Here is a 10,588-nt window from a genome sequence, read left to right on the forward strand (position 1 = left end):
CTAAGAGCCAGCAAGCCAAAGTGACCCTTCTGTCTCTAGCCGCCTGTAGTGTTGGAGTTAGAGGTGTGTGCCAGGCAACCCTCAGTTTGTTACCTGCGTGCTGAGTTCAAAGATCCAAACTCAGGGTCTCAAGGCTACACAGCAAGCACTTTTGCCCGCTGAGCCATCTCACCATGCAGATGTTTTGTAGGTGAAGTAAGACTTAAGAATTTTTATCATTAGATTTGTACCAGGAGAAATACCTCATAGTATTACTTTTATATCCAAAGCTCTTCATAGTGAGAAGAAACTTCATGAAGACGAAGGAAACTGAAAGTGAAGGAAGGACAAATAATAATTTACAAAAAATTAAGCTAGGGCCCGATATGGCAGTGCACACTTTTAATTGTAGCACTAGGGAGGCAGAGGCAGGCAGATTTCTGTGAGTTAAGGCTCATCTGGTATATATATTGAGCTTCAGGCCAGCTGGAGCTGCGTAGATTGTGTGTGGTCTGTACAGTATATACTGTACAGCCTCCACAAGATCTAATTTAGGCCTAGAGTGTCGTCAGCCTCTAAAACTTACTGCTGAATGAGCTCACCTTTTCTTGTTCTTTCTTAACTGTAGCTGCTTGGTTCAATTCAACTGCTCAAAGTCCCCTTCTAGCTGACTGGTTCAAAACTGGTTTCTCTTTCAGCTTCTGATGGAATTGTTCTGTTAAGCCTCGCATTGACTTTGGCAGTATGTTCTAATCTTCTGGCTCTTTCTCATACTGTGGCTCCTGTCTTCACCTGTGTCTAGGTTTTTTGTTTTTTGTTTTTTTTTTTTTTTTTTTTTTTTTTTTCTTCAGTCACTCTTTGTACAACTCTCTAAATTTCATGAATTGGACTGCCACAAACTCAGCTCCACTGTACTGCCTCTCAACTCACTGACTCAACCAAACTGCCTAAACAGAACTGACTAGAACTCAGAGATCTGTGTGCCTGTCTCCTGAGCGCTGGAATTAAAATCATGCACCACCATGCCTAAACATAAGCTTTTCTTTACCTGAAACTTGCTCTCTACCAGGCTGGCCTTGAGCTCAGATCTACTTGCCTCTCTCTCCTGAATTAAAGGGGTATCTGTATTCCAGCTGCCTCACCCAGACCTAGAAGGTGATTGGATGTGATTTCTTGCCAGAGCAGTTATGTTCTGAATTAAAATTCCTCTACATATGCATACAAACTTTGTATATACACATGAAGGAGAAAACAGAAAAATGAAAAATTGGAGGCAGAAATTGAAAACTAAGCTTTGTAGCCTAGGCTAGCCTTAAACTCACTTTGTAGCCCAGGCTGGCCTTTAACTTGAATAAAATTATCAACCCACATATTTCTGAGTTAAGCATGGGCCAAGCGAAAGTCTCAAGGGAAATTAGAAAATAGCTTCTACTGAATGAAAAGTTTTATCATAAAATTTATAAGATGCAAATAAAAAAAACTGAATTTATAATGCTAAATTCTCTTTTTGGACAATAATATTTTTTACCTTAAGAAGCAAGAAAATTAAGAGATCCAGAATGAGAAGTTAAGAAATAAAAAAGAGTAGAAACAAATTGGAAATAGAAAAACAGTTTAAAAAAACTCATTCAAACCCCGGCTTGTGGGAGTGGGGTTGTTTTTATGCTGTCAGGAGGGGATTGAAGGCCGCACACAGGCGAGGCAAGTGTTCTGCCCTGAGCTGATGGTACCCAGACCAGCCACACTCGGATTTGGTGGAAAAGTAAAGAAATCTCAATCCCCCAGTCACGTTGACCAAGAAAATGTCTGAATAGCACCGAAGACTGTGTAGACGTTAAGTGGATGACCTGAATGACACTACCCGAAATTTGAAAGTAACTTCGAGAAAAGCATCAGAACCAATACATGGTCAAGGAGAGATGGGATCAGTGCAGGAGCACTGATGTGGCTCGCTGAAGCCCTGAGCACAGCCTGCTGACCCACCAAAACCAGATAACTTGAAAAGTTCTGTTTGTAAGGACAGGGGATACTGTTTAAAACTTCCAAGAAAGAGCACCCTGGGTCCAGATCTGGAAAGTTTACTCTAGGCTTGAAAGCCTGAACATTTGAAAATCGTGCAGGTAATATAATTTACCAGATTAGTAATGAAAGAAAAAAAAGGACAATGGCTTAAGTAATACCATATTTGGCAAGATTCTCTATCCTTCTTTATAAAAGCTCATAAAACTGAACTGAAAAGAAGTTTAGCCCCTTAAAAGAATGCAGCAGTTGTTTAGTCTCTTGAGTCAGGGGCTCGGCTGCCTGCCCAGGGCCCGGGGCATGCGGCTGTGCTCCTCAGCCTCAGGGCAACAAGCTGCTTCGGAGCATCAGTCAGCTCAGCCTCAGGGGTAGGCCGGCCCCTGCTGTTCCGCTTCCCTGACCAGTGTTGCTCCTGGAGGGTGCCTGCTTCTCTCTGCCCATGTGTCTGGGGCACCCTCTCAAACTCTGGTTGGCCCCTGTCACACTACTAATATCGACAACCCTAGGTGCAGAGAGGTCTCTTGGAACAGCTGGTGTGATTAGGTGTGACTGTCTATAGAGCTGAGAATAATTTCCCTGTATCAGATTCCATAACCTTCTTAGTCACAGCTCTGAAACTCCTTTACCCTGTAACAGACATGTAAATTCCAGGGATTGACACATGCAATTCTTGTAGAGCCATGTTCCCTATGAGACTAGGCAATATCAACTGATCTGTAATTAGATGTTTTAATCACAAAAGGTGTCATGAATTTTGAAAACCCAGTTATTATTGGAATAATTAAAATAATATTAACTATAAAATTGTATAATTTGTAGTTAATATAGCATTTTTTGACTTTTTATCTGTTGCTCAGTTGAGAGACAATCTGGCTGTTACAAATAAAGCTGCTGTGAACATAGTTGAGCAAGTGTCCTTGTTGTATGGTGGAGCATCTTTCAGGTATATGCCCAGGAGTGGTTTAGATGGGTCTTGAGTTAAGGCTAGTCCCAGTTTTCTAAGAAAGTGCCAGATTGATTTCCAAAGTAGTTGTACAAGTTTGCACTCCCACCAGCAGTGGAGGAGTGTTCCCCTTTCTCCACAGCATGTGTTGTCACTTGAGACTTTGATATTAGCCATTCTGACCTGTGTGAGATGGAATCTCAGAGTCGTTTTGATTTGCATTTCCCTGATGACTAAGGACTTTGAACATTTCTTTAAGTGTTTCTCTGCCATTCGATATTCCTCTATTGAGAATTCTGTTTAGTTCTTTGCCCCATTTTTAAATTGGATTATTTTGTTTATTTCTTGAGTTCATTATATGTTTTGGATATTAGCCCTTTATCAGATGTAGGATTGGTAAAGATTTTTTTTTTTTCCAAATCTGTAGACTGCTATTTTGTCCTGTTGACAGTGTCCTTTACTTTACAGAAGCTTTTCAGTTTCAAGAGGTCCCATTTATTACTTATTGTTCTTAGAGTCTGAGCTGTTGGTGTTCTATTCAGGAAGTTGTCTCCTGTGCCAGTGACAAATAACAGGGAGGACCCAAGGAAGAATGCATAAATCTCACTCAGAAGGGGAGATAGAATAGACAGAGGTGATGGTTGAAGAGAGGGAACAAGTTAGGAGAAAGGCACAGTTGAGAGGCTGGAGATCAGACCTGGGGAGAGCAAAGGCCAGAGGACAGGAGACCTGCAGAGAAAAGAGAAACTGAGGGTAGGGCTATCTCTCTGACAAGATGGAGAGCTAAGCCAGGGTCGGCTCCTGGGAGGATATGAGGGGGATTCAAGCAGAGGCCAGAGACACTGAAGAGGATACCCTCCAACTAGACTAGCCTCCTAGTAGAGGGAGAACACCAACCCACCCACAAAAACTTTGACCCAAATTTTGCCCTGCCTAGGAGATAGAACAGAGATTGAGGGAATGTCCAACCAATGCCTGGAGCCTGCTGGCAGAGTAGAGCAGTACCTGAGTGTGGAGTGAGGGCTGAAATAAATAAAGCAGGTCACATGTGCTAGCTCTAGAGGACTGTCAGCAAGACTGCAGCCAAGAGTCTATTCCACAATTCCTTCTTATAGGCAAAGAAAAACAAGACACATCAATACAAGAAAGAAGTTCATGGAACTGCCAAACTTGTTTTCTTAAACCACTTCCCTGTAGCAGATGTGGTCCAAGGTCACACAACCAAGTTTAAGGAACTTGGTGAACCATCCTGCTATCTCTGCCTCAAGGTGAAGGCCAGGGTGAAATCATGTTTTTCCTTTGAATACTCCCTAACAAAGCAGCGTGACAAACCAGCAGCTCTCCATACCTGGCCCCAACCAAAGACCCACCCTGTGGGAGGGTGCCAACCCCTGACACCATGAATGATACTTGGCTAAGCCTGCAGACAGGAGCCTATGAGAGTTGTTTCCTGAGAGGCTCTACCCAACAGTGCCTGATCTGAGACTCACAGCCAAACATTGGGTGATGCTTAGGGAGTCCTCTGGAAAAGTGGGAGGAAGGAGAAAAGGACCTGGAAATGACAGAAGCTCCACAAGAAGACCAACAGGGCCAACTAACAAAGGCCCAAAGGGGCTTGCTGAGAGAGACTGAAGCATCAACCAAGGACCATGTAGGAACTGGACCTAGGCATCCTACAAAATGTAGCTGATATGCAGCTCAGGCTTTGTGTGGGTCTTCTAGTAAGGGAAGCAGGGACTGCATCTGACATGGACTTGCCTGCCAGCTTTTTGATCACCTCCTCCTGGCAGGACTGCCTTGCCAGGCCACAGGAGAATAGGACACGCTTAGTCCTGATGTGACTTGATGAGCTGGGGTGAATGGGAAAGGGGGCTCCCCTTTTCTGAGGATTAGGGAAGGGAGGGAGGGTGGAACTGGGAGGTAAGGTAGGATAGGGCTTCAACCAGGATGTAAAGTAAATAAATTAAATAATTTTTTAAATGTAAAAAGACTGGAGAATATTAATTTTAAAAAGTTTTTTTTTTTTTTTTTTTTACATCCTTGATGTAAAATCCACAATGATGTTTGCTGAAGGTAGGAAATAAATTATTACCCAGTATAGCAGAAAACACTTCTGGAAAAGAACATTAAGCTAACAGAAGTCGTTTTCCTAGGGAAAGTATACTTGTACAGAAGAATTTGAATATTTAAGATTCTAGCCAGCTCCTTTGTTCCTTGAAGTTGATTTAGTCACCAAATGGATGAGTACATAGGCTGGGGCCATCCACACTATGAATGTCACCATTGTCCCCTCTTGCCATTTGTCACGAGCGGTGGCCAGAATATCTGAATTCCTTACTGGGGTGATAGATCTGCATGGTGACAGATAATTTGAGGACAGAAGTCACAGTCAGAAATTGTGAGTTTTTTTCTGAGGCAGCACCTTGCACAGATAGTCTGAACACTGCAGATGGTTGGTGTTGGCTGGACAGTCTCTGGCTTCGCCTCTAGCCGTGTGCTTGGAGAAGGCCCCTGTGACCCGGGCTGCCACCCCTGCCTCTGAGTCAGGCATCGTGGCTGTCCCACGACGTGTCCCTTGTCGTGCCTGTGCTGTGGGTTCTGTGATCCGTTTGTCAGCCTCAGCCTGCTCCTCTGTGAAGAAGTGTAAAACTCCTCGGGGCCCTCGAGCTTGGACAGTGTGAGCTGAGTGAGAACTCTTCTTTTACAGTAGAGTAGAAGGTAGATAACGCCACGGCTGTCGTTTTGATTTCACCCTCACCGGGAGTATCGGCATTTCTAATGTTTAAGCTCCTTTCCTTTAGAGACTTCCTGCTAAGATTTGTAGTGCCTCTGAGAATTTTGTCCAGTGCATTTATTTAGCCTTTAAAAGAAAAAGTTTATATTGTAAATGCATTTAAGGTAAAAGGGGGGAATATCTGATGTGGAAAAATTTGAAACTGTAGATTTTCTCTTGGTAAGAAAAAATAAATTGCCCAATAAATGTCCTTATTCTCCGAGTTTTGTCACTCCACGGGGAAAACCCCGCCTCCCTGCCGTGGCAGCTGCGGAGGAAGGACGAAAGCTAGGACTAGCATGTGTCCGTCTGGGAATGTCAGGGTAGAACCAGCAACCAGGCTTCATGTGCTCTCTCCCATTACTCAGAAAGAAGACGTTTGATTTGGTTTTCCTTCTTAGTTAACATTTGACTTTTATTTCAAAAAATAGAAGTTCTAATTAGAAGTGTCATATTTTGTAGAAAACATATTTAAGGATCAAAATATTACCATTGTTCCTTGGAAGTTTAAACTGTATTTAATTTGAACTAGGTTGCCTGCTCCCATTTTTTACATAGAAAAACTGAGCATATTAGTAAAGTCTTAGCTTAAAATAGGTTCTGAAATACGCCCTGCCTCTCAAGTTTAACGAGACCCAGCTATCAGCCTTACAGTGCCCATGGCCTTGCACACTGTGCTTGGCCAGTTGCTGGACTGTCGAACTCTTCTGTCAGGTAGCCCTTGATTTGGGGGATGGGGAAATTGAGGCTCAGGGTGGCCATTTGACTTGCTCCCGCTCCCCCAGCCCTGCCCTCAGTTCACAGCACAACACACCTTCTCTTCCCAGCCACGTGGTTTTTCCTCTACTGTGCGTTTGGTAGGTTTGCTTGTTTTAAACAGAAAGGGCTAAGAGAGTGTTAGAGGGCTTGCCTACCATGAGTAAGGACCTGGATTTACCCTTGAGTGTCATAGAAACAAGAAGACTTATATAGCTGCTCATGCTAGGCATATCTGTATAAATTATATTGTATCAAAGTGCAATATATTTGGAAAAGAAGTTATTAAAAATCCATTCAGTTAAAATGTCTGTAACTTTATTTACTTCTTGTGTGTACAGGTGAAAAGAGATTTGAGTGCCCAGAATGCTCTAAGAGGTTCATGCGGAGCGATCACCTTTCCAAGCACGTCAAAACTCACCAGAATAAGAAGGGAGGTGGGACGGCCCTTGCCATAGTTACCTCGGGAGAGCTGGACTCCTCCGTCACAGACGTGCTCGGCTCCCCACGGATTGTCACAGTTGCAGCCATTTCTCAAGATTCGAATCCAGCAACTCCCAATGTTTCCACCAACATGGAAGAATTCTGAAACGCTGTTTATAACAAAGACCTCTAGTGCTGCGCTTACGTTTACACACCTTTGGAAATCTGGAAATGGGCTGGTCAAGTGGATTACAGAGTAGGAAGTCACATTGCATCCTTGGCATCTTTAAGTATTCCAGGGAGTTTGGTTCAACACATAAAGTGTTGAATTTTTGAAAAATAGAGAAAGAAAACCAATATACTGGAAACAGAAAAGTATTTCTTCCATGGTATAAGTTGCTGTAGTGTTTTGGAAATCCATCACAAAACCTTCCACCCTTTAACCCTCCTCTAACATCCCTGTTGACATGTCTGTAGAGACACCACACAAGTTTGCAGGCTGGGCCTTAATTGGACTTACTCTGTTGAAAAGTACTTTGTTAAAAATTTGGTCAGTAATAACTCACATGCACTTCTTTTATTCTCTAGCACAGAGAAGAGGTTGTCATCTGGCGGCAGGGAGAATACTGTGTTTCTTTAGCTTGGTTTTAGAAATCTGTTCACAATAGCTTTGGCCGTCTTTTCTAAATATCAAAAATTCTTCAAAAGTTGAATTAGGTTATGTTCCAAAATAGTAATCTGAGTTGTGTCTCAGATCTTTATTACACTACATTGTAGTAGTGTGTATGTGGACAATCAGCGAAGCCAATTATTCTCTCCATTTTGGAGACACAGAGGACCTTAGAGCTAAATCTTAGGTTAAGTTTTAGGTTGAAACCTTAGGAAAATGCTGGGGGAAATTTTGTTAGAACAGAATTCATCATAGCTTCAGAAAGGCAAAACAAAGCAGTTCAATAATGTTTTAAAGTTAGGGTTGGCTGTGTGCCTAACCCTGCATTCAATAGCGAAATTTCATTTTAAATGTTCATATTGGAAATGCTTGCATAGATTCCAAATCTATGTAATTTCTGTAAATAAGACTTAGGTTGACAGTGTGCAGGATTCTTTCTGCTTTGACTTGATAGCCAAAGAAAGAGTTATCATACTTTTCAAGGCCAGCAGAAAATTACTTTTAGCTACATTATAACCTTTGTTTTCTTTACTAAAGATTGGCAAATCCCATTTCGTTTCTAGTACTGTGTTAGGTTAATTAGGAGCTTTTATCACAGTGATAATCTTTATGTTGTATCAATAACAGAATTTTCCCTAAAGGTCTAGACAGGTTAACAAATGTATAATAGATATGATATTATGAAGCAAAAATTATTTTTGGAAAACCAGAATACTTTTCAGTCAAATACTGACTGAAAATATATTTCATTGTTTGTGCAAGGGTCTTAAGGGACAGTGTCTTATTAGGAAAGATGGCCAAACGCTTCATATGAAAAACAATTGGATTATTCTAATAGATTAAACATTAGTAAGACACTTTGTGTTTTTAGAACGATTTACACAGAATCATAACTATTGAAACTGACAATAGGAAAAAAGTTTTTACCCATTTTCTTTGTTACCATCGTTGGTTTGAATATAGGTATACGTTTTCTTGTGCATTCTTTATTATTTCAGGAAAAGTACTACTCATAAGAATTCTCTTCCAAAATCGTGATGTTCCTCGTGTTTCTGCTGAAGGAGAAATACTGTAATGATCATTGTTTACACTGTGTACTCGAGGCCAGCCCTTTGTAGCGTTATATAAAACTGGAGGCCTTTTGTGCTTTCGGTTTGTATAAAAAAAGCTTTGAGATTAAAGGAAAAAAATTTTTACACTGTGGTTATAAATTTCAAGTTTCTTAAAGCTTTTGTAGACTTGTAACAAAGTCTTTAAATTTTAGTTGGATTTTGTAAATTGTTTTGTATATTTTATTTAATGTGCTCTTAACAGCTGATGGATCTGGCTTTAAAACATCAGAATCAATTTGTTGTTTTGTCTGGTACAGAGGAGCATTTGGTAGTGTTAATTTTAATTTTATTATATAGGAACTGAAACATTAAAAATATATTTTATCTATCATGCTACACAATCAGTGCTATAAATTTTTTTATGCAAAGAGATTTTCTTAATGTTTTAATCATGTTTTCTCCGAGCGATACTTTTGTTGTTTGCACCAAGTCTGAGCACTCAGCATCACTCTTCCAGGAGCCAGTTTCTGGCAACCCACGTTTGCTCATCAGAAATGCAGGCTGTCCTCAGCAGCAGCCAGGCCTGTCACAGATGTTTCAGACTGAATCCGGATAACCTTAGAGCGTACAGAGCGATCTGTCAGCAGGCACCTTCTCAGCACCGCAACTAGAAATACTTCGACAGTCTGTTCTGCTCACCATCCTAGTCCACCTCTGTCTTACAGCAGTCGTCAGTGTCCTGTATTTGACTCAGTGGCTGTCGCTGTGGTAGGGCACGGACACGCAGTCCAGTCTTGATGGCGTCTCACTGCTCATTCTCTTAGCACCGTTACGAAGCTTTTCTTTGTAAAGTTATCAGTGCAAAGCTCTGTATTTGCCATGGTAGAACTCCAGTGTTAGGGTAGCTTTCTCTTACAGTATGCTCTCTTTGGTTAGGGTTGTGTATGTGCTGCTGATTACATTAGAATTGATGTTAAGTCATTATTTATCACACTCACGAGAGCAGTAATAAAGTGTGTAGCCTAGGAGAAAAGGTTAATTTGTCAAACTTAGATAAGCATGATGTTTAGGTCCTATTTTTCAATTTTATAACTGTTTTATTGCAACAATATTTGTATTTAAGTCTCCATTTTAATGCCTGGTGGTGTTTTTATGCATGTCACTAAGTTGTCACCCTCCTAAATTGATGTGCAGCATAGGGTATTTCATCTACATAATGATTTTAAACAGAAACAGTTGATGGTAAAATGTAAATGTTTTGCAAAAATTCCTTATAAAAAGTTTCGTAGTAACATTTCACTTGTAAATTTTTTGTAAAAAAGAAAATGGAAAAAAAAAAAGATGAATCTAGGAAAAAAACTGTTTTCCCATATTCTAGAATTTAGACAATTCCTCTGCCAGCAAAGCCCCTGGGGCTTTAATTGACATTTTTACAGTGCTGATTTGTATAAATTTGTTTTCTGTGGATTTGGAAATAAAATCATGTACAAGTTGTTGCCTGCAGTAACAGTTGCAGTAACCTCCTCACGTCCCCTCGGGTTGGGCACGCCTCATTTACAGTGTGCAGCACAGGGCGGCAGTGAAGGGTTAAACACCACAGGGCGGCAGCGAAGGGTTGAACACCAGCTTCTCATCGCAGTCAACACTGAAATTTAAATGCCTCCCACGAGAAAATCTTAATCCTGGTGTTAAGATCCGATCAACGCTCCTGAAAATACCGCCAGACAACAGTCTAAATTGCATGTTAATTTGTGACCATTGCTATAGACATTTATGGAAATTAAATTTTGATTTAGAGAGACTTTATTTAAATAATTTTAAGCAATAAATGTTAGGAAATAGTAGGATGGTCTAAAAAATGAAAACCAAAATTAAAATAATATTTAAGTTCACAGCAACACTTAGAAGCAGTGTAGGCCACCAGAACAGTTTTCCTTCTGGGAGAGGCTTGCATGTCTCTAGGAAACCTTGCT

The 10,588-nt window shown here is 40.9% G+C and overlaps 1 protein-coding gene across 2 annotated transcripts in view; it reads left to right on the top strand.

Moving 5' to 3' along the window:
* Sp4 (Sp4 transcription factor) overlaps window positions 1–10,118 on the top strand; it is a 61,157-nt gene extending 51,039 nt beyond the window's left edge. For both annotated transcript variants that reach the window (XM_055607559.1, XM_055607560.1), the window contains exon 6: window positions 6,812–10,118. In XM_055607559.1, the coding sequence (XP_055463534.1) occupies window positions 6,812–7,059 (248 nt within the window). In that variant the 3' untranslated portion in view covers window positions 7,060–10,118. The remainder of the gene's footprint in view (window positions 1–6,811) is intronic.
* Window positions 10,119–10,588: the final 470 nt, after the last annotated feature.

Source organism: Psammomys obesus, unplaced genomic scaffold (assembly GCF_907164565.1).
Source record: "Psammomys obesus unplaced genomic scaffold, mPsaObe1.curated_primary_1811, whole genome shotgun sequence".
NCBI classification, from domain to species: domain Eukaryota; kingdom Metazoa; phylum Chordata; class Mammalia; order Rodentia; family Muridae; genus Psammomys; species Psammomys obesus.